We start from the raw sequence: 25,113 nt of genomic DNA, 5'->3' as shown, positions 1-25,113 counted from the left end.
AAACACCCAGAACCTATGCAGTAGTGGCCACAAACAGTGCTGCTTAACATGTCTTGAGGCTGCAGCACTGCCCCTTCAGAGTGTTTCCCGCTCAGCCCCCACCTGCAACAGTGCTTGCTGCTGCCAACACTAGGACCCAGAATCAACGCTAAGACCCGAGGTCAGCGCTTTAAGCTGGATCAATGCTGAGAATCCAAAGCTGGACGCCGTGAGCAACAATAGCCCCCCCACCCTCCTCCCCATACTTGCAACCCCCTGACCCAAAATGCAACATGGCTGCCACAAAACAACGCCCCCTCCCCCCTTAGCAGCACGGAGCAATTTGAAAGCAGAGACTTAGTTCCTCACTCACCCTCACTGAGCAAGCATCTGAATGTGACTTTTATAGATGAGGCTTTCCTGCCTGACCCGACTGCAGTGAGTGAAGTGGTTAAGGCTCCCAATCGTCCCAGCTCACCTGCTAAACTCTTCAATTACATTGCAATGAATGCAAAAAAATGCAAATGGACATTTTGCCCTTTTTAGGTGGGCTCCCGATCGTGCCGATTGTTTTTACTTGGTAAAATGCGAATGGGTGTGAAAATGCTTGCCATTCCCACACGTTGTATCGTGCCCGATTTTACGACATTTTCCCGCTGCAACGTGAGTGCAATGAGATGGTAAAATTCCACCTGATATGTTAACTGAGCTCTATCTGACTACTTCAAAAATTTGCGGGGTCGTTATCCCTGGAGTCCTGGCCAATATTTACCCTTTAATCAATATCACACAAAATAATCCAGATTATCTGGTCATGATTACATTGCTGTTTGTGGCAGTGTGCATATTAACTGCTGCATTTTCTATTTTACAGCAATGACTTCAAAAGAACTTAATTGACTTCCAAAGACATTGAGACATCTGGTGGTTGTGGAAAATGCTACATAAACATATATACTTCTTTCTTTCCTTTAACCCCTTCCTAATTCTTTATTCCTCCACTGCCCCCCTCAGCCTCTCTTTTCTCTCCTATTCCATTTTTTTCTTCCCCCTCCCTTCTTCTCTTATCATCCCTCTCCTGGCCTTCTCATTGAGTTGAGGCCAAGATGAGGTCAGCCATGATTGTATTAAATGGTGGAGCAGGCTCGAAGGCCTGAATTGCCTACTCCTGTTCCTGATTCTTATGATTCCTTGAACTCCCCCTCCACCTTTTCCATCTTCTGTCCTACTCCCGCTTTGTCCCTCCTGCCTCCACCTTGGTGCAATTATTGAATGAAAGGGAGGAGAGAAAGTCCATTAAAGAGATTATCGTCCACTGATGGACTCTTCCATATTTCACTTACTTTGTGTCTTTGTTCAGAAATAGGCCGCTTTATCTGTGCAGGTATGACAGCAAGGGAGGGTTCGGCTGGCTTGTGTGAAATATTTGGAGAATCTCTTGTCCATGTCAGAGCCTGATTAGTTGCTCCATAAAAAGAGAATGGTAGTTTAGAAAAAACAGAGTGAGAAACAGCTGAAAGAATTTTGTTGCTTCAGTCAAAGGAGCAAAGTTATTTACCGCACCTTCTCCGATATTTGTGTTTGTTTTTGGTGGCATGGTAACCAGAATGAACTGTGCAGTTCATTAAACTTCCATATGATCATTATTTGATCATTTTTAAGTGCTTTGTTTCTCTGGTCCTGCTTATCCTGAATACTGTCATGTGTTATGACTTTCCATATGCAACACTGTGAAAGATTGACTAGTGTAGAGTACTGGGGATCATAAGAACATAGGACAAGGATCATGTTCAATGGAAAGGGTTATTATTCAAACATTTTACATGGTGCTTCCCTTTGTGCATTATTCTAAAAGGTATGTCGCCAGCATTTACAGGGAGGATCTAATTGTGCTTACATAACTTGTAACAGGGAAGATAGTATCGCAAAAGTAAAATTGATGCCCAGGGGAGGGAGCGCTAAATTGTGCTGAACATATAAAACAGTTACAGTCAGCACAGGATATCTCACAAACACAAGACTTTGCAAAGTGCAAAGTTCATATGTGCTTCACCTGCAGATGAAATGGATGCTAAGTTCAAAGAAACATTGAATGACTATATTCTGCTTGCTTATGATCCCTATAGAGACCAGTAAACTTGGATAGAAATTTAAGCTTCCAGTTAATAGCTCAAAAGGATGAAACAACAAGATTATAAGTCTTTTACTATTAAAAAAAAGACTAAAAACACTGCTGACAAAACACTATGGCCAGGATTCTACCCCCAAAAAATCAAGTGGCCAATGGGTGCAAAAGCAGGAAAATTTCCTGCCCATTTTTTGGACGTACTTACCAGAACGAACCTTCAACATGCTGTGCATCACTGAGTGCCTTGGAGGAATTTACACTGGAAAGTAGGGGGCAGGGCCTCATCCTGCCCAAGAGGCCGGCATTAGCACACTGAGCAGGCCCTTGTGGATGTGCCAATTTGTTAGTGGGGAGATCAGCACATGCGCACTGGCCCCCCCATTGCCCACCTCCTAATCGCTGGCCTTCCGATGCCTTCCCAGGCCTCACCCTCCAGATTGCTGGCCACTCCCCGATCACTGGCCTTCTCAGCCTCCCCAAACACTGGCCTATCGGCCACCCCTGGACTAGCCCCGATCTCCCCCATCATAGCCAGCCTCGATAGCTGTTTCCACATGGTAATCAGCTTGTGCTGATTTCTGGTGCAGAACTGATGATGCTAAAAAAGTCTTGGAGACTTGTGGTTGGCTGGGTGCCAGTTGCAAGCCTCACTGATATCTCCTTGCTCGCTGCGCTACTTGAGCAGCACACAGTGCTGGGAGAATCCCAGCCTATGTTTGTCGGCAACTTATACTTTAAACTACAGAACAGATCATTCCCCTTTAATTTTAACACAACCTACATGTCCACTTGACAGATATACTTAACACTGCCTCTTAAATAGTCATTTGATTTTTTCCAAACCAATAATTTTACCAGTCTGAAATGAACCTTAGTTCCTGAGGATCTACTTCCATTCCTTTCACATCTCAGCTTGTTAACGTTTAACCCCACAACTGTATTTCATGGTGAGTAATACTTTTCTGTGATACTCTCTTTAGTGAAAGCTAGGTGAATCTTCCAGCCTTGTTTCAAGTGGTCATGAATTTGGTATTTTTAATTGAGTGTGAGCTCCCATCCATGTTCATTTGTAGTGAACCATTGAGACTTTTGGCCTCCAGCTACTTCCTCTCTCCAGATCATATCAGGCTCTCTTTATGCCTAGGACTTTCAGAAATATGTTAGAAACTTTTCCCTTCTCAAAGCACATCTCCATGGCAATATGAATCACGTGGGCCTTGTATCCAGTTTGCAATGCTGATTAATTATCCTTGAGATCCCAACTCTCTTTTTATCTCGGAAAGAAATGAACAATTTAAAGCATTATTGTTTATAACCCAGTCTTTTCAACACTTTTCTGTATTTTGCCCATAGCATGTAGGAACCATCTCCAAGTAGAAACACGTTCTTCCCAGTAAAACAATCTGGATCTATTTAATCTCTAATAAACAAACCACATAGACTTGATGTAGAATTCAGAAAATGTCATATGTTCCCCTTCATTTTTAGCTTGGAACCACAGTCCCAAAACATAGTAATCTTATAAAACTCATAATTATAATATTATATGGAGCAATGCTGGGGTGTGCAGAATGTTTAGAGAGCCCATTTATTTCACCAGTTGCAACCAGCCATGTGATACGTTATGCAGAAAAGCCACTTGAGAATGCATTGGATTCAATATAAAGCCAGTCAGTGGCCTACTTCATCGGATGCATTCCTTGGAGACCTGAGGATCTTGGAGGCTTCTGCCTCCTCTGGTGGTCAGCTACCATTCAGAACTCACTGACGAGCGTCTGACATCAATGATTGAGTCCTTTGGCATTCACCAGCTGATTACAGGTCTTTTTTTGTTTATAGTTGAATGAGCATGGACACCAAAGGTTGGGTTTTCTTTCACCTATCTGAACAATGGAGAAAAGTGTGAAAGTTTATTATTTATTATTCATTAGTGTCACAAGTAGGCTTACATTAATACTGCAATGAGGTTAGTGTGAAATTTCCCTAGTCACTGTACTCTGGTGCCTGTTCGGGTGCACTGAGGGAGGAGTTACCACAGCCAATGCACCTAACCAGCATGTCCTCCAGATTGTGGGAGGAAATTGGAGCACTCAGTGGAAACCCACATGGACACAAGGAGAATGTGCAAACTCCACCCAGACAGTGGCCCAAGCCGGGAATTGAACCGGGGTCCCTGACGAACGTCAGGCCTGAAACCAGGTCTTCTCACAGAAATGTACTGCTTGCGTTTCTCTCAGCCAAGCTGGGAGATAGGTATGTAAGGCACTGCATCCTTACTGACTAATACGATGCTGCACTTAGCAATGAGAAGGGAAATGTGTCAAGAAAAAATAAAAGTGACATTAATGATTTTGTTACTGTGCATTTATTCTATTGAAACATTTTTCCCCCTTCAACAGACATTAGGGGTAAGTTTTATCACTAAGCCTTAACAGAAACATTTTGGATTAACTGGACTAAACTTATTGCAATGGTGTTCTAATGAGTATGGTGAAAAATAATGAAAAAAGTAAGAATAAACCCTGAGAAAGGGACAGGCAATGGTTTTATTTTCAGTTGCATATCTTAATGGGCTACTGGTGTGTGATGCATCACCTTTCTCTGGAGGATAATCATTGCACTTCCTAAAGGAAAACAGTTGTTTTCCTTACCCATGTCACAAACTATTGAAACAAGACTATATTATCTGTAACTCAGAATTGAGAAAATGTGTTATCATTGCAGCGACTGCTACATCGCATGGCTTTGAACAGTTATTTTTATCACAGTTACAGGATCTGAACAGGTAGTTCCCCTTAAATGTAATGACGATGTGCCTCACTCGTTCTTGAGAAGTTCACAGCAGCAACAGACAGAAACAGACACAGATGAGCAAACTTTGAAACCTCGGCGGAAAGACACTCCCTTTCAGCACCAGCCACCACTCATGACAGGTAGACTTTCTGTTACATGTTAAGCAAGATTATGCAACCCTGCCATTTTATTTTCAGAACCCGGCTTCTTTTATAGAGGAAGGAACACAATCATCCTATATGTGTTTTGCAAAATTGATTTTAACCCACTGCTGGAAATGATATTGCTTTGCTAAACTAACCCTGCTCCCAGTCTGTGAAATCATCATTCACATAACACTTTCAAATTCAGCTAGTTCTCAGTGAAATACTCTTTAAATTAATTTGAGAGCTATTTTGAAAGAGCAGTTTAATGTCGCCAACGACTTTCGCAAAACACATTGAATTCATTACCACCAAAAGAATGTATTAAGGTAAGTCATAAACCACCTTCCATTCAGCAATAAATGATGAATGATGTAGTTGCTAAAGATGCAAAAATAAATTATAGATTTGTGTTTATCCATCAATCACCAAAAAATGAGATTTTTCCAGAGTTACTCCTGCCTTGTTGCTGTAATATTGTCTGAAGTGTGGTGGAAATGCCATTTACTGATGCAAACTTCTGATAAAGTTTATGGCTGAGGATCAGAGGAGCTCTGAAGAGATTCCCAGCCTGCATGAGCTTTGTCTAATACTAAAGAATATTAATTAGAGCAGTGCCTATATTTTCATCAATGTGCCGTGTTGCTTGCAAAATGTTGTCTGTACCGCACTCATGTACTCCCAGGGTAATCTATCCTAAGCACATTAGTTGTGAAAGCATTGCCATGGCATCAGGAATGTGCACTGTAAGTGTGCAGACTGTGAAGTCAGTTTGCATGTAACACTGATCTGATATCAGCTGCTATTTCACTCCAGCTATCACTCTCTCTTAAGCAAACATAGCTGAACATGTGTAATTAAGGGAGTTATCAGGGTCAAGCACTGAGTGGTTACTTCTGCTGGCTGAGGGACCTAGAACATGGGGATATAGATGGAGGATCATTAAGGGCTGAGATGAGGAGAAATCTCTTCACTCAAAGGGTTGTGAATCTTTGGAATTCTCTATCTGGAGAGTTGCAGACACTTCATTGTTGACTATGTGTGAGATTGGATGGATGGATTTTTGGTCTCTCAGGTAATTGAGGGATATTGGGTGCAGGCAGGGAAGTGGAGTTGAAACCCAAGAGCAGCCATGATTGTACTGAATGGCGGAGTAGGCTCAATGGACCATGTGGTCTACTCCTGCTCCTGTCCTTTGTGCTCTTGTGTTGACAGAGGAGGAAAAAGGGAAGGGAAGCATTCTAAAAGCAGAAACCTCAGGATATTTCTATTACCTCTACTTCAATGAGGAATAGTATGTGTGAAGTCTCTCTTTTACAAAGAAGGTAATTACTGATATATATGCTACTTCTTGCAGGCTCAGCGTAAGAATGGCCTTGCTAGTGGCTGTGAGGGTAAGTGCAGCATGAACATCTTAGTGTCAGGATCCTTCAGGGCTGAAGCAAGCAATGCCACCAACATCTCCCAGTTCGCTGTTCACTGCTGCATAAGGGAGGTTCTTTATGTTGGAGTGAGCATATGGCTTTGGTACAGGATGCCATCAACCACGCATACCTGGATTTACATGTGTCATTCTAAATGCAGAGATGTGTCAGAATTGCAAAGTAATCCACTCTCTGAATGTATAGTTGGTGCATAACCATGCACAGCACAGCCCATAACCCAATGTGATGCCATTAATTTGCATCAGTCATACGATCCCAACAATGTAGAAAGAGACTGTTCAGCCCATCAAGTCTGCAGTGACTCTCCAACAGAACATCTTACCCAGGCCCACCCCCTGTTCTATCCCTGTAACTTTACACATTGTCCCACTAATTCCCCTAACCTACACCTTTTGGGATAGTACGGGACAATTTACCATGGCCAATTCACCTAACCTGCGCATCTTTGGTAGGAAATTGTAGCACCTGGAGGAAACCCATACAGACAAGAGAAGAATGTGCAAACCCCACACAGTCACCCAAGATTGGAGTTGAACTGAGTCCTTGACGCTGTGAGGCAGTAGTGCTAGCTACCCTGCCATCCTGTTTCATCACTGTTCCATCAGTGCTTGTGACAGCACAAAGTCAGAGGGTGTTTGCTGATTCACAAGAACAATCCACTGACCACTAATGCATGACTTCTCTGTGTAAACTAACCACATGTGGACAGCATAAATGTTCTGTGGGAACAGAACCAACACATCCCCTTTCCAAAGGGGCTGTCCATAATTGGCTCATCTGACTGTGATGCCAATGAACTTAACCCAGATTACCCAGTTTACCATAATCCCATGCCTTATTGTCACTCTGCCATTGGCCAGCACAACATCCTCTTGGCTTGGGTGACCAAATTTTCAACATTAAAAGCGGGGGTACATTGAAAAGCCTTGGGAAGGCGGGTCTCTGGGTTAGTGGACATGGTGGGTGACCAATGGCGAGAGTGTGGAGAGGTTTGATGACATTGACTGGAGTATATCCAATCAGAGTATACAACACTAAAATCCCCAATTATTAATGGCAACAGTTACAAATCACAGACTTTTGTCTCAATGGCATTTCTGCCTCAGTTTCTTAAAGTATCTGAACCAAGGCTTAGTTTATCAGAAGGCTCTGAATCCTCTATTCCACTCTGGTTTTGCTGTAACACAATGTTAAGGCCAATCTTTGTTTAAAAGCCTCACTTATTTTTATTTGCACACTCTGTTCTAACAATAAACATTTTCAGCCAGAGGCTGGATTCTGAACTAGTGAACATGTCTCAAGTTTGGGAGATTTTTTTTCCACCCAAAACCACAAGCAGGAAAGCAGACTGCCTTTGATATTGAATGCACCACACTGCACAACCTAACTTGCCTGCTACCATGCCTGGCACTGACTGGTGATTTACTGATGCTATCTAACTCCTTCACCAAGTGCAGCTTGGAGTTGGTGGACCCACTAACACTTTCATATTGTCACCCAGAGGCTGATCCCCTTCCAGCTCCCAGGTGGTTATGGAATTCATTTGATGGAGGTAAATTACCCCCAGTTATTCAAACAGATTACTCTCAGTGCCTCCTATGAATCAATGCCTCCCTTACTGGCCTCTTGTTCACACCCCCCGAACTCTCCCTGACTGGTGTCTCTGGCTTTCCCCCACTCTCCCACACTGGCCTCCTGTTCTCCCCATTCTCCAGACTGACCTCCTGCTCTCCCCTGCTCTCCCTCACTGGTCACTGGCTGTCCTGCTCTCCCCTGCTCTCTCTCGCTGGTCACTGGCTCTCCCGTACACTGTTCCACTAGCCTCCTGCTCTCTCCTGCTCTCCCTCACTGGTCTCTGGCTCTCCCGTACTCTGTTCCACTAGCCTCCTGCTCTCCCCTTCTCTTCCTCACTGGTCACTGGTTCTCCTGCTCTCTCCTGCTCTCCCTCACTGGTCACCGGCTCTCCTGTACTCCCCTGACTGGTCTCTGGCTCTCCCGCACTCTGCTCCACTAGCCTCCTGCTCTCCTCTGCTCTCCCCACTGGCTTCTGATGCTCCCTCTGCTCTCCCCAACTGGTCTCCTCGATGGAATCCCTGATTGACAATCAGAGTGTCTTAATGGTACGGCCAGCCAGGGTGAACCATCAAAGCAACATTAAGCCTGAAAAGTGGGAATTCTTTTGAGCAAGTTGTTGGGACACTAAGATTTTTAATGAAAAACCGGGGCTGGCCCAGCAGAACTGCAATGTTCAGTCACCATGCTCTTGAGCACAACACTGAAATAAAAGCAATCACAAAGCAACAATTCCAGACCTACTTTATCAAACAAAACATCCAATATTTCATTAGTTCCCCCCAGTGCCTGTATTTCATGTGCCATTGCCTGTTTTAATGCTCCTATGCAGTGTTATCCCAATGACTGCAGCATACTGGTCGCAGGCTGGTTTTCAGTGGTGAGGCTTCAAATGGTCTTGAGCAGTTTTGGGCCCCGTATCTGAGGAAGAATGTACTGGCCTTGGATAAGAGGTGCATGCTCTCACCATCTATTGTAAACCAGATGAGATTGTGGAATGACGGAAATGTGGAATGTAGGAATGAGGATCATGTAGAAACATGTTGTTATCTGTAGTTTTTTTCCACTCCTGCCAATTCCCCAGCTGCTGGCCATAGCCTCAGCCATGACCACTCCATGATGCAAAGCACGGTCCCCTCCACTGGGGTTCACTCATGCAGCTTTGCCTGTCCCATGCTGGTACTGCCTTAAACTCTGTGTCCCCTTGTCCTGCAAGAGAAAGGAAGTATGTCAATGAGTGTGGTGCAGTGTGCTGTGCTCAAGTTTTGAGCAGCTGGCCATGCTCTGAGATGTGAAGCTTGCAGCAGTTTCCACAGTGTGTGGACACAGTGAAGATATGAATGTCTGCATGAATCCTGGTTGATAGACGTTGCTGGTAACTGAGTAATGGAGAGTGATGAGTAGAGCAGTGCCTGGGGTTAATTGTTGAGTTGGTAAGGATATGCCATTTGAAAATACATTCACTGACCTTGACCAGTCACATGAGCTCATTATGTTCTTTTGGTACTGCAGACACATCTGCTGCTAGCATTGACCCCAGTGGCTATATGCTCCAACTGCCTTCTTCTGTGGGTACAGGACTCTTCCTGTCCACGTCCTGCACCAATACTTCCAGTTCTGCATCTGGAAATGTTGGAGCACATTCAGTGCTCGTTGTACCATTACTCAATGTTCTTGCTTCACAAAGTTGCTTCTGCATCCAGTTCCAGCACCTTGGCACAGCCCGAATGCATTTCCCCTTAAAGAGATGCAGGCTTGGTTTCACTGGTGCAGGCTAGCTGTAAATGGTGCTACGTTCATGAGATTGGGCCATTTGCTGCAGGGCTGTGGCCACTCAACAACAACATGAAGTTTGTATGCTGCCTGCATCAGAAGGAACGGGCACAGGTTAATTGTGCACAAAAACTCTGGGGCCTGTCTTCAGGCCTGACCCCAACTTTTCTCCTTCATCTTGGGAGCATTGTGAGCTGCAAGGTGGAAAGTATAAAACTTTGAAAAGAATGGTCAAATACCAGATTAAATTCAACACAGGAAAACATGAAGTGATTTATTTTGGCAGAAGAACATGGAAGGACAATATAAAGTAAAGGGTAAAATACTGAAGGGGTTCAGGAGCAGAGGGACCTGGGCATATGTGCGCATAAATCATAAATGGTGGCATGATAAGTTGAGAGAGCATTTAATAAAGCATACAGTGCTCAGGCTTTAAAAAGTAGCATTGGGCACAAGAGCAAGGATCTTGTTAAATTTATATAAAATACTGGCCTGGCCTCAACTGGAGTATTGCATCCAGTTCTCCATGCCACATCTTAGGAAAGATTAAAAGGCATTCAAGAGAGTGCAGAAAAGATTCACAAGAATGGTCCCAGGGATGAGAAACTTCACTTATGAAGATTCATTGTAGAAGTTGGCGCTTTTTCCTCGGAGAAGAGAAGGTAAGAGAAAATTTGAAAGACATTCATAATTGTGAGGGTTTTGGACAGAGTAGACAAGGAACAATTGTTCCTACTGATCAAAAATGAAAGGGCTAGGACTTAGGATAAGTGGCAAAGTAAAAAATGGAGATATAAGGAAGTAATTAAGAACAAGAGTGTGCTGCCTGCCTGATGGGTGGGGGCAGGTTCAACTGAGGCATTCAAGAGGGAATTGGGTTATTATCTGAAAAGGAAGAATGTGCAATGTTGTGGGGTTCAGGTGACAGAATGGCACTAGGTCCATTGTTCATTTGGAGAGTTGGCACAGACACAATGGGCCGAATAGTTGCCTTCTACACGGTGACACTTCTGTGATCCTATGATCTTTTGTTCTCCTTCCTTAACCTGGTGCCAATTTCTGTCTTAATACACTACTGAGAAATATCCTGAGATGCTATGTAGCGTTAAATGCACTATATCAATCCAAGTTGTTGATATTGTAAAACTGTTTTTCTACTTTGCAACTACAAAACAGACAGGTCTTACTGACTGCCTGTGTAACCAGTTGTGTTCGTACAGGTCCCATATGCAGTATAAAAGCAAAATCTTTCTGAATAAGCATGTTATCAAACAGCATCACTTTGGAATAAAAACAGAAAATGCTGTAAACTTTCAGCAGGTTTGGCTTCACCTGTGGAGAAAGAAACAGAGTTAATGTTTTGACTCTTGAATAGGAGTCTTACGGACTCAAAATGTTAGCTCTGACTTCTGTCTCCACATACGCTGTCAGACCTGCTGTGTTTATCTAATATATCTTGTTTTATTTCAGCTTTCCAGCATCTGCAGTATTTCACTTTTACCCTAGTATCACAAAATCTGCTGAGGACCACTAAATCATTGTCGATTGTCATAAAAACCCAGCTGGTTCACCTTTAGGGAAGGAAATCTGCCTGCCTTCCCTGGTCTGACTGACAATGTGACTCTAGATCGCCAGCGATCTGGTTAACTCTTAAATGCCCCCTGGGATTGGCAATAAATGCCGGCCCAGCTAAAGATGCCCCATTCCATGAAAGAAAGCACTTTGGAGCCAGCTGACTGGTGCCAGAATCTTCAATTGAGGTTGACTGCCTCCTTAACTATTTGTGAATGCTGTATGTATCCCCTAAGCTGATTCCCAAAGCTATTGAATTTATGCACGAAGGGTCTAGATGGGTGGCACGGTAGCACAGTGGTTAGCTCTGCTGCCTCACAGCTCCAGGGACTTGGTTTGATTCCCAGCTTCAGTTACTGTCTGTGTGGAGTTTACACGTTCTCTCCCTGCCTGTGTGGGTTTCCTCTGGGTGCTCCAGTTTCCTTCCTCAGTCCAAAGATGTGCAGGTTAGGTGGATTGGCCATGCTAAATTTCCCCTTAGTATTCCGGGATGTTAGAGAGATTAACGGGGTAAACACGTGGGTTACAGGAATAGGGCCTGCGTGGGATTGTTGTCGGTACAGATTCAATGAGCCAAATGCCCTCCTTCTGAAATGTAGGATTCTATAATTTGGGGTTTTCTATATTTATTAATTGCTTTCTTATTCTCTGTACATAGTTACTGTCATTGTAAAATAGTAAGTCTTTGCTTTATTTTTAAGAATTGAGACTTTTAAACATAAAGAAACAAGGAATTTTCTGCGACGATGACAAAACCATCACAGTTCCCCCATGGGTGGGTCTGCAAGGGAGGGTCCTGTAAAATTCTGCCAGTGACTTTCCTGCCCCCTCCACACCCACCCCAACCTCCCCGTGACTTTTACTGTAATTGAGCAAGGACGTGGGCATCTCTCAACCCAATTGAAGCCCTGAAGTCAATTGTCTTTTAAGGGGCATATCTTGACTGGGCACATCTTTTCAGCCACTGGGGATAGCTGGGGACGGGGGTTGTGTAGTGGGAGGCCGCCAGCTGCTTGGGGTCCAGGTGGAAGCATGGTGGGTGGGTATCCCCTTCACTGGTGCCGGGCGCCTTTGCAGTCCAACACCAACCCTCTCCGCCACTCCAGGCCTCCTCTCCTGGAAAACCATCAACTTCCAACATGTATCCACTGTTGTCCAGTTGAGTGGGAATATCATATGATTGCATACTTATCTATCTAATTAGAGATCAAATGATCATTGGCAATGGCTTCCCTTCCTGCTCCCATTTTGTAATCTCTGGACCCCTAAGCATTGTTTATAAAAACAGCATTCGTTTTCACACGTGCGCTAATCTACCTCACCATCATCACTCTTGACTCATCCACAGTTGTCAAATTATCAGGCTGCTAATCCAACATCCAGTACTCAATGAGCAGAAGTTTCTTCCAATTATACATTGGGAAGATGGAAACCATTCTCTGATCCCTGCTGCAAACTCCATTTCCTAGCTACAATCTCCATCCCTTTGATTAGAAACTATGCCAAACTGAATGAGCACTGATGTCATATTTGATGCTAAAGTAAAGTAAAGTTTAGTTAATAGTCGGAAGTAAGGCCTACATTAACACTGGAATTACTGTGAAATTCCCCCAGTCACCACACTCCAGCGCCTGTTCAGGTCAATGCACCTAGCCAGAACGTCTTTCAGACTGTGGGAAGAAACGCACCCAGATACATGGAGTACGTGCAAACTCCACACAGACAGTGACCCAAGCTGGGAATTGAGCCCAGGTCCCTGGTGCTGTGAGGCAGCAGTGCTAACCACTGTGCCACCGTGCCACGCCTAGATGAACTTCTGACCACATATCCATACCAGCACTAAGACCACCCACTTCTACCTCTGGTAACAGATCATCTGCTGTTGAAACTCATTGATCATAAGGGTTTCCGCTCCATCAATGTACAGCTGGTGTGCAAACATATAACTACAAAAGTTAACTACAACTACAACCACTAGAAGTCACAAGTTCAAGGTGAGAGAGGGAAAGTTTAGGGCAGACATGCAGGGAAAGTTTTTCATACAGCGGGTGGTTGGTGCCTGGAACACACTGCCAGTGGAGGTGGCGGAAGCAGCAACATTGAAGGTGTATCTTGATAGACACATGAACAGGAGGCAAACAGAGGGATAGAAACCGCATATGGGCAATAAGCAGTGGGTCTAAATAAGGATTAGGAATTGGTGCAGGCTTGGTGGGCCAAAGGGCCTGTTCCTGTGCTGTATTGCTCCTTGTTCTTTGATACTTATTCAGATACTTGAAAGATTCCTGGTATGGGGTATTTGACCAATCACTGACTGTGATGTTGTTGGTCTGTGACAATTCACCATCTTTAATCCCAGTGCACCTTGAAGCATTAAGCTTGCTACTGCAGACAAGCCTTAAAGCATGGCTAATGATATCCATGAGGATCCTGACCAATAAATCAGGTACAATACAATGAAAGCTAGGGAAAACAGGTACATACTCATGAATGCAATGGAATAGGGTGACTAGATCGATGGAGGGTATTCATTGATGGTGACTATGAGGGACAGCTATGGTATTACATAATGATGAGTTTGAGTAGGAGCTGATAGGGATATGAAGAAGCATGGATTAAGATGGATGAGTTTATCTCCAAGGTAAATTAGTCTGAAAAGTGATATGCTGAAGAAGTAGGCTTGAAAACTAGCCTGAGTGAAGGGATGGAGTTATATGCCCAAGGTGCATATAACTCCATCAGGGTGAAGGCGAATATACCATTGTACCCCTCTTTCCTACTCTGGCCCCCCACCCTTTCCTACTCTGCTTAGATCACCAAACCACTTTTGGCATTGAATCTAAGAATGCAGCACCATTCTCTTCTTTGTTTCACTGGTGAGTTTCTTCCTTTATCATTTGGAAAGGATACCTTTCCCAGGGCCCTAACATCTCGTAGTAGTTCATCCGGAGAGGTGATAAAACATGGTGCAGTCTTTTAACATCTGGAACTCCACTCTGCCAATCCCTTTTGCTATGCTCCCAATCTGATCTCTTCTCCACCCTCACCCATGATTCCGTCTTAGCGATCCTCCATTCTGCTTCACTTACCTCCAGAGATCCAGCCATGATCCCTAGTGAAGGCCTCAGACAGGTGCTGCCAGCAATGGAGTGGCCTCTAATTTGCAACAGCTCTCGGGGGATGGGATTTCCATGCTCCAGGGGCATTAATCACATGGGAGGGCCAATACTGCCCAGTTAAGGGACCGATTGCACTTAAATGCCATTAGGCATCCTAGTCAGTTCGCCCACCAAACATTGGGATGGACTGGCAGCACTGGAACCAATTTCCTTCCCAAGATATCACTAAGTTAAAACTCAGCCTAGTGCTTATTTTATTTAGCAGACATTTTCAAATTGGTAAAATATATTTTTAAAAGTGCACTGAAACTTATATTCAATAAATATTTTATTGCACATGTGTGTACAGTTAAAAGTTCTAGCCAAGTTAAACTTGTTATTTGTTTGAAATTGCAGCAATAAATGTTTTATTTTACAATCCATTTGCTCCCAATAGAAATCTTTATGCTTTACAAATTTAAGAAAAGATCATTTTCATAGGCTTAACAAAATTACTCATAGATTCATAGATTCACTCATAGATCTGATATTTATCAGATTAAAGTTTTACAAGTTTCTGAACTTGTTTCAAATATAAATCTTTATCTAAACATCGTATTGCTAACCTTTTAGATTGGTCTCAACATCTGCCCGGATTTTATTATGCATGATCTAATATTGTCAATATACAACTCCAGATTTTGGGCAAGAAACAAGTTTCTAATTGTTACAACCCCAGCTGATGTTCCAACTGGACGGTCAGGTCCCAGAGCCGGAGACCAGATTAGTAGACTGTAACTTTTTGTGGAGACATAGATGGACAGTTCCGCTGATTAACTTTGAACAAAAGAATAAAACATTGATTGAACAAGGAAACATTAGCAATAATACAAAGCTCCTTCACCCCACTCTGGGGGCGACTCTCCCATCCCGCTGCACTACTTTTTTAGGATGTGGATATGCCGGCGTTGGACTGGGGTAAACACAGTAAAAAGTCTGACAACACCAGGTTTCAGTCCAACTGATTGGACTGAAAGCTGGTGTTGTCAGACTTCCTACTTTTTTAGCGCAGTGCACCGGGAGACTTTAACAGCGGCCGATTCACGCAGCTGGCATCCAGGCCTCCGCGTATCTCCCAGCACTGGATTTCTGGCACCATGAGGTCCAGCGCGGTGCTGCATAAATGATGTGTGCCCTCATTTAAATACTATCTAAATCCCATTAGTGTGGCCGAGACTGAAAACTCCAGGCCTGCTAATGTTCCCTCCTCCCAGCCAGGAGTGGTTCACTCCAGTTGTTCATGACTCTGCTGGAGTGAAGGGGGGCAATCATGGCCCCCCCAGAGGGTTGGGCACTGTGGAGGGATGGTGCCACCTTGGCAGGGCCAGCCTGCATCTCCTGGGACTGCCCAAGGGACAAAGTGCCAATGGCTGGGGGAGACTTGTTACTGCCCACCAAGCCTGCTAGGGGGGGCAAGGCCTCTAGGGGAAGATCGTTGAGGGGGATGGGGGAGCCCCGCTGCTACTCTGCACTCGGGCTGAGTGACAGAGAGAGGGAGGCCAGCGATCGGGACTGGACTTTCGGGTATGGGGGTGCAGTCAGCCTGCCAGGGGATCGGGGCTGTTGGGGTCAGGGGGTGATCGGGTGGGTTGATTGCGAGACCGGGGTTGTGAAGGGGCGACTGAACCTGGGCTCGGCCTGCTTGGGGAGCCAGCGATCAGGCCTAGTGGTGTTGCACGGTCAGCAAAGCAGGGGTGGCGGGGCTGGCCCATGATCGAACTGGTCAGCAATCGAGAGGCTGGCAGACAGGGACCACTGCACACGTGCTGATCTCAGCGCTGACAGATCGGCACAGCGCAATGGCCCACTCAGCGCTAAGCTGCCAGCCTCTTCAGCAGGGAGAGGCCCCATTCACAGTTTTTCAATGGGATTTACATTATGGCACTCTGCAGTGCACAGAGTGTGGGAAATTTGTTTTTAAACTCCCACTGAAAAAAAAACAGCATGATTTACTCCAGTTTTAACCTGAACTCGACATTTAGAATATTTTTTGGGAGAATCCTCCCCTACATCTTTACAGATGTACATAGATGTATAAGTATTTGTTCCTTTTAAGTTAATTGTCTTGCTGAGACATACTTGTGTCTCAATTCCCTAGTTTCTGGAGTTTCTTTTGTTCTTTTTGGAAGCCTGCTTTTGGCAGCTTCTTGGTCCTGTCCAGCTTCTCCTGCATCCAGCTTAAAACAAACTCAGAAGTTTTCTCTGCCCTAGGGTGGCCCCAGTTGCTAGGCAACAACCTAGTTTTCCTTTAAGCCTGTTTCATTTCACATCGTAAATCCTCATTACCATATATGCATCTACACCCCACTGTAGTCATTGACCCTATCAAATACAGAAACACAAAATTAAACTTATTAAACCTTTGCATTATTTCTAATATCCACAAATACAAACATAAACTATTTAAAAATACCTATTTCTTGACACAACTGGGTTTCCAACCACAAAGCCTAAGTTGGAGTACCTGCACTGACATTCCATTTGGTGCAATTCACAAAATCCTTGGTCTGGTCACTAGATAGCAGGCTTCTGGGTAATAAAGTGCTTCATCTGCAAAAGAGAGAAAGAGTTTCAGATCAGGACCGGAAAAAATTGGAGAGAAACAGGTTTTAAACAAGATGTTGGGGAAGGGACAATGCGCAAAATCCATCTCTAATATGGTGAAAGGCAGGAGAGTTTAACTGATGAAATTGAAGATTGTGCAAGCCAAAAGGGATGGGAATGGGACAAGTAAAAAAACTGAAGATAGGTCTAGGGAATTTAGCAGAATAGCAGTTTAATACAGAATAATCATAGTGATTGCCCTCTAAACAATGATGCAGGTATTAAGATCTGAAATTGTTGAACTCAGTGTTGAGTACAGATGCCCACTCTGATCCACTCTGACCTCTCTGCCCTTGGGCTCCTACACTGTTTCAATGAAACTCAACAGAAGCTTGAGGAGCAGCACCTCGTTTCCTGGTTAAGTCCTATAAAGACTTCTGATCTTAACAGTCCAGCATAAGTGAAATGTCCATTCTGTGTACTTCCTAATAAAATGGACAACTAGTTACATCTCCCTCACTGGTCAAGTCTGAAGCACACTTATACTGAGCCTGTTGCACCTTGGTGTTGACAATTGGGTAATCTGCCTGCTTTAGAGTAAGAACAAAGAAAATTACAGCACAGGAACAGGCCTTTTGGCCCTCCAAGTCTGCACCGACCACGCTGCCGGCTTAACTAAAACTCTCCCGGGGACCAAATCATAAGAACATAAGAACATAAGAAATAGGAGCAGGAGTAGGCCATCCAGCCCTTCGAGCCTGCCCTGCCATTCAATAAGATCATGGCTGATCTGTCGCTGCTCAGTTCCACTTTCCCGCCTTCTCCCCATAACCCTTAATCCCCTCTCCTATCAAAAACCCATCAACCCGCGTCTTAAAAATATTTAGCGAGGCAGCCTCCACCACTTCAACGGGCAGAGAATTCCAGAGATTCACCACCCTTTGAGTGAAGAAGTTCCTCCTCAACTCCGTTCTAAACCGCCCCCCTTTTATCTTGAGGCTGTGCCCCCTAGTCCTATTGTCTTTTTTGAGCGGGAAGAGTCTTTCCACCTCTATCCCTCTAATCCCATCTCATTCATATACTTGTCAAGATGTCCCTTAAAAGTCACTACCGTATCTGCTTCCACTACCTCCCCCGGCAATAAGTTCCAGGCATTCACCACTCTCTGTGTAAAAAATCTGCCTCTTTTAAAACTTACCCCTTACACCTTATACCTATGCCCTTTGGTAATTGATTCTTCAAGAAGCTTCTGACTATCCAGGTTCTGAACTTTTCAGATTCTGATCTTTTCAGAGTAAGCGCGGTCTTTTTATACTGCTTAAAATCAGTTACACCTCTGAGGTACATCTTCAGCTTTGTTGATAGGTCATCAACCTGAAATGTGGGGCAAAATCTCATGCCCTCCTCATGAGCGTTGTGGTGGGGAGTGGGTAGGGTGGGGGAAGGGAGGTATTTAATCAGGTAAGAGGGGGCTAGGAGGGAACCCTGCCACTTTCTCATCTCCACTTTGATTAAATAATTAAATCCATGGTGGAAAGACCCAAGGATGAACTTCCTCCCCCACTTCCAATTGTGACTCTTAAAAGTGGCCGATTAATGGCCAGTTAAAGGGCCTTATCCCATCACCACTCATATTAACCCAATAGTTGATGGGAAAGACTCACTGTGCAGCGCACACAACAAGCAAACTCTGGTGCATTGGTTTGCTAGCTCCAAGGGGGGGGTGGGGGGGTATCTTTCAAAAGCATTTTACCTGAGCAAGGGACACAGCATTGGGAAGGAAGGGGGCCCATTGAGGGTTAACTGAGCAGCATGAATCCTACATAGCAGCATAGTCATTTTATAAATGGACCTTTTATTAAAGTCTAAATGGAATAGGGTTCATGCTTTTATTTAATGCAACATAAAAAAGGGCCTCTTGGCTGAACCCCTACCCCCTTGACTCCCAATCCATGAAACCCTTCTGCCGTCATTGAGGCCTAGGTTCTGGTCCTCAGGTGGTTATTGTTCTGGTAGCAACAAATGCCTCTCTGATGGCATTGCTGATCAAAAGAGTTATCAGCCTCTGATTAGCTGACAACTCTGGCCAGGCGGAACTTCTTTCCTTGGGGTGCTAATCCCCTGCTCTAGCCTGCCAGTTGCCTGACTAATATGTAATATTTGCAATCCTTCCCAGTACGATGGGAGCCAGCAGCTCAGACTATCGTCAACAGCCCAGAATTTTGTCTGTAAATTCCATTTTTCACCTCACAGATATTGGCCGACCTGCTGAGAAGTTCCAGCGTGCTCTGATCCTATTTGACACTTCCACCATCTGCAGTACTTTTCTCTTTAAGGTGCTTTATTTTGTTGAAGAAAATGAAAGACGGTGGGACCAAAAGTACAGAGACACATCTCCCAGTTGCGCAGCATTAACAGCAAATTTGACATCCATTTGGTTTGAGGAGGAAGTCTGTGCTAAATATCAGATCAGTTGTAGGAGAAGAGACAGACAAATCAGGATAAAGGATGTCAAATCCATGATGTTTAATAGTTTTGTTCAATAGAATCTACAATATAGAAGGAGGCCATTTGGCCCATCAAGCCTGCACCAACAATGATCCCACACAGGGCCCTATCCCTGTAAGCCCATATATTTACCTTCCTAATCCCTTGACACGAAGGAGCAATTCAGCACAGCCAATCAACATAATACACACATCTTTGGGAGGAAACCGGAGCACCCAGAGGAAACCCACGCAGACACGGAGAGAATGTGCAAACTCCATACGATCGACTGAGGCTGGAATTGAAGCCGGGTCCCTGGCACTTTGAGGCTGTAATGCTAACCACTGTACCACCATGCCAATGCCATGACTTTGCTGGTTAGATTTTCTGCCATATTGTAACCAAAGTATAAACTTGTTAAAAGCAGCCTTAATATTAGTAACATAGTCATTTTTTAAACAAACCCGTTATTGAAGTCCAAATGGAATAAGATTCCTGCCTTTTATTTAACACGATATAAAAAAGGGGCCGCTTTGCTGCCCCATTGTTTTATTGAGACATATTTGCACATTTGGGTCAGATTTACGTTTGCTACTTTTCTATTGCCGAAGTTTGTTGTCACATATGGATAAAGTCTTATTTTGACAATAACATCTAAGGTCTGAATAAGCACATGAGGAACAGGATATATTTGAGCACAGACTAATAGCTTCCAAATAGTGATTTTGAAATCGCTATTGGTAAATGACTGAAACCATGAGGTCAAATCAGATAGGCTAAGCATTATACATTATCTCAACTGTGTAGGATTGTATTACTGCCATGGTAGCAGTAATTAGTTAGTCACAATTGGTCAGAGTTTTTGCAGTTATCAATTCCTTTCATTAATCAATGTTTGGAGATAGAATTTAACGATGTAGAAAATGAGTTATTTTGTGATTTCAAGGATGCTTTTCTTATATCTTCAGTAATCAGCATATGATGTGAGTCATATTTGATAGTCCCCAGGAATGCAAAGCATGCAAATTTGACCAACTGAAGTTTCATTATTCTGCATAATGAGGCACAACATTGGAAATCTCACACAGGCAATAACAGTGATAATGGACACTGCAACAGAGTATCATCTGACATTGAGGTTAAAGATCAGAATGAGGGCAACGTAGGCGAGGTTTTACATTCCATTCGGTTCCTGCTGTGATTCATCTGAGATTACTTGATAGCAACATTGGGTGCAAAAGGTCAAACAGATTTCTTCTCACAAATTGGTCTTGGCTTGATAACTACAAAACAACAATGAATATTAATTTTTGATAATTTTGGACAATCTATGGATTCTAATCCATATCAATAATTGAATTGTGTACCACCAGAGTCAAAGATTTATACCAATTGACTGGAACATATCAGCCTTTCATAAATTAAGTTGCTATAGGTAATTTGTTTGACTCGTTTAGCGTATTGTAATACATCTGGAAATTTAAAACCTCATTGATCTGTTCACTAGATCCCACTGATGAATTGAGAGAAGAATTCAAGTTTGATGAGTCTGGTTTTAAGTAACTAACAAGCCATGTTTGTAACAAGATTACTATTCAATATATCACCTAGGGAACTGACATTGGTTCAGTTTGCGAGCTTCCAAATTAGATGTGTTATTTAGAGATTTATTTCAAATCTAGTTAATGGGTCTGCTGACTGTTCAGATAATATATTATTTTGTACCTTCTATTTAAATCTTTCTTTAGCCCAAATCAGCACAGAGGTTTCAACAATCTAATTCCAGATTGCAATGTGTAAATTAAAGTAAATAAACCTCTAAATGCCAAATTCGCATAAAAACTGGAGTAATTCCTGCTGGGTTTTTTCAGGATGATTTTCACACTCTGTGTATTGCAGAGTGCCTTAGAGATTCATGCTGAATACCAGTGGGGCCTACACCCGCTGGAGAGGCCATGAGCATAGCCCTGAGCAGGCTATTGTGCATGTGCTGATCTGTCAGAGTGGAAATCAGCGCATGTGCCGGCCTCCAGATTGCTGGTCAGCTTGATCATTGGCCAGCATTCCTGCCTTTCTGACCCCCACTACACCCCATCACTGTCTTCCTGGTCCTCTCCAGTCCAGCACCAATGTCCTCCAGCCCCCCAATGTTCCCGCCATCCCAATGTTAGTGGGGAGCTAGTGTAAACCCTGCTGGAGTGAACTCCTGGTGGGATGGGAGACGCTAGCAGGCGCAGTGACTTCGGTCCCGGGTCACCTAATAGGATTTAAATGATAATTTAAATATGGAAATCATCTCACGCGGAGCTAATGACGCTACAAATCTTCATCTGGGAGATGCGCGGAGGCCATGGCACCCAGCAGGGAGCCTGCTAAACAGCCTGTGCTGATGTTTCCCAGCCCATTGCACTGCTAGAGCAGCAAAGCTGGGAGAATCTCCCTCAGTGTTCTTGTTCTTGCTGTGTGCATAATTAATTAAATATGTTTAGAGTTTTTCAAATGAAACCCAACCTAAAAAATTGCAAAATGTTAATTTAGCTAATTAAACAGCTAATTAAATAGCAATATACCAAACTGAAATTAGCAATGTCTCCATAAATATTACATGCCATAAATTTGATTGTGTAGAGCCCATATTGCAGTGTTACAGGTGAAAATATGGGTCTAAATGGTTGCTGTGCTGCGCGCAGTTGTGCAGGCTGCTCCAGATATCATTTTGGGAAAGTCATTAATGCTCAAAGTGCGTGTTGGCAAAATGCAAAATAGTCAGATTGTCGCATCTGTCAGCGTGTAATGTTGGTTTGATTCCAGTGGTAACATTTTTGACCTCAGAGCACCAGCTAATGCTCGGTCTTAACTTGACACAGCTGAATATGTATTCAGCATCCTGGAAGGGCTAAACCATCAGAATGTAAAGAAATCATCAACCACTTCCAGGTTTTTAGCAGCTTGATTTCTGCTGGCTATGACTGAATAAGGAGAAGTGTTTGATGGTTTGAACTGCTGTGTAAAGTTAATGAAGCCTACAGGGAATGGTGAGCCATGTGGTGTGGTGATGATTTCAGTGCTCATTTAAAGGGTTTGTCCATACCACATACTCTCAGACATGGGTGTTGCAGTTGCTATCCCATGGCTTACAACATGACAGGGAGAATTAGCACAGAAGAGGACAAGCTTCTGGAATTACGAGGAGGAGGAGAGGGAATAAAGCTCTCGAAAGGAGGTCACTCCACACGGGGTCTTAAGGAAGCAATTCTCTTATATCAATCTCGTCATGGGATGGCACGTGCATTGTCTCTGTTTCATAGATGTTCACCGAAATCACCCACCCATTGCCGGCAGAGCATAAAGGGGCATTTTCCACTACACTCGCCCCAAGACTGGAAAATTTCATGGTCTGTGCCCCGCCCGCTATGTTTCCCTTGCAGGCAGGACAGGAATATTCCAACTATAATCTCAGAGTAGAGTGAGAATGGCAAAGCCAATGGTTGCAAAAGTGACCATGTTCTTCAACCTCTTCATGCCATGCTTCTTCCAAGCTGGAGAGCAGTTGACAACTCCAACATTTTCTGGTTCACTTACTGCTTTGTGTAAGGAAAGGTGCTGATTCTCTGTATGTGTAATGATGCACGCTCACAGACTTCATCAGGAACACAAAGGATATTTATTAACAAGGAAAAACTGTACAGAAGTCAGCAGCTCCCAACTGCCCCAGTTCCTAAATGTCTTTTACATGAGAGAGGACTCTGAACCCTGGGTTGATTAGCCATTCTCAGTCCCAATTTGCCCTCAAGCTAAGTGAACCTCTCCTGTTGCGCTGCTCTTAAAGGGACAATCACCACAATCGCCACAGTGTGCAAAGAGAGGGGAATGTATTGCATTCTCCCTTTCTAAACAGAAGTAAGCAGATCTAGCAGGAATCTTCACTAAGATAGTGGCTATCCCATGGTGTAACATGCCATTGACTCCATGTGTGTTGTTTGCAAGCAGTGCATGTGCTACAACAGCAAAAGCACTACACTTCTTGAATGTAAAGCTTGATGAAGTCAGATGCTTTTTTGTTACGTTGATCAAGAAAGTATAAGTAATCCACCCTTAGACATCTGTTTTTGATATTTTTAGTTGGGATGTATGCTAATATTGCAGGGACTCTTCTACTCATGTTACTTTCTTCATTGTAGGGAATGCAAGTTGTTGTTGTCCAACATGACCTATCTTCAACAATGAGATATGGAACTTGGATATACATTTTGAGAAGTATGCACAGTGCTTCACAGCACCAGAGCATCTGTCTATACTGTGTTACTTAAAAACATAAAGTGTCATTATTTTCAACATTAAAAATACCATCCTGAGTGGCGAAGTTTTGGGGAATTTATGCATGCTTCAATGGAAGGTTTTCAAGTGGGATTAGAATGGAGATGTACCTTCATATTGCCCTACGAATGGAACTTTAGTATAATAAGTAATCAACATTAAGGTGATCAGAAGCCTTTAAGTGCAAAACTTCAAAACTTTGTCTAGTAATAAGGATGAAAAGCAATTGTTGGCTCAGCAAGAGTTGGATATGTCTGTAAGCTGAATCATTTTCATATTTGCAGGGGTGAAACATCTAAGGACCCACAATGAGACCCCATTCCTTGAGGAAGAAGAGGCAGCAAATGAAAGAGAAGAAGACTGGTCACAAAAGACAAATTTGTGAGCAGCTGAAAGGGAGGCTTAGTGTGTCTGAACTGAGAATCCTTTCAATACGAGATCATCCTGCTTCTTGTTTCTAGCCATTACCTACAAGATGATGAGTGCTTACAAATCTACTAGTAGGAATCCATGTTAGACTTCAGTCCAGGAAGTAATTCTTTCAAGTCTCCCAGGATCTGAGGGATACATGTGATATGATTGTGTAGAACCAAAGACCAAATTTCTGTCTCACAAGTAAAATCACTTTGTAGTCACCTTGTCAATAGAAATGATATTGATATTATTGGTATTGTACAATGATTCATGTTTATTACTCTACTACTTGATGTGTGATGTGAATCTCTAATCTAGTGTAAATAATACTTAATCAAAAAGTTATAAATAAAGACAATGAAATAAAAGATCTTGCGTTTATGTTCTTCAAGATATCCTGATATTTACATTTATTATTACAAATTAACATTTTTATACAGCCAAATTATGGGCTGGATTAAGCCAGAGTGCATCCGATCAATTAGATTTACTCATGCATATAAAAATGTTTGCCCACGAAGTTGTTAGAAATGTGACCTCAATTGGAAGTTTGTAAGTTATCTAATGAAGCAATCTAGAGACTTGTATCGTTGAACAATAACCATGTAATAATAACTCATTACTGTATCCACGTATACACAGGATATAATTCTAGGTGCTGTCTTCATGACGATGTTTACCAGATTTAAGACTACACTCTACTATCCCTATCTAACTCTCTAGATCAAAATGCGTGTTTTCCCAGTCCTGTATTAACCCTTACAGTCCCAGACAACCTAATATCACAC

The 25,113-nt window shown here is 43.3% G+C and overlaps 1 protein-coding gene across 3 annotated transcripts in view; it reads left to right on the top strand.

The window, feature by feature from the left end:
• The window catches only part of ppp1r1c (protein phosphatase 1, regulatory (inhibitor) subunit 1C), a 115,701-nt gene extending 91,006 nt beyond the window's left edge, over positions 1 to 24,695 (top strand). For 2 of the 3 annotated variants that reach the window (XM_080198880.1, XM_080198879.1), the window contains 2 exons: positions 4,876 to 5,040; positions 24,196 to 24,695. In XM_080198880.1, coding sequence (XP_080055006.1) covers positions 4,876 to 5,040; positions 24,196 to 24,296 — 266 coding nt within the window. In that variant the 3' untranslated portion in view covers positions 24,297 to 24,695. The remainder of the gene's footprint in view (positions 1 to 4,875; positions 5,041 to 24,195) is intronic. The other variant, XM_080198881.1, reaches the window with a different exon arrangement.
• The last annotated feature ends 418 nt before the right edge of the window (positions 24,696 to 25,113 follow it).

Source organism: Carcharhinus amblyrhynchos, chromosome 11, assembly GCF_965287045.1.
Source record: "Carcharhinus amblyrhynchos chromosome 11, sCarAmb.v2.hapA, whole genome shotgun sequence".
Taxonomy (NCBI): Eukaryota; Metazoa; Chordata; class Chondrichthyes; order Carcharhiniformes; family Carcharhinidae; genus Carcharhinus; species Carcharhinus amblyrhynchos.
The sequence above is the reverse complement of the archived record's forward strand: the minus strand, read 5'-3'. Positions and strand labels throughout refer to the sequence as shown.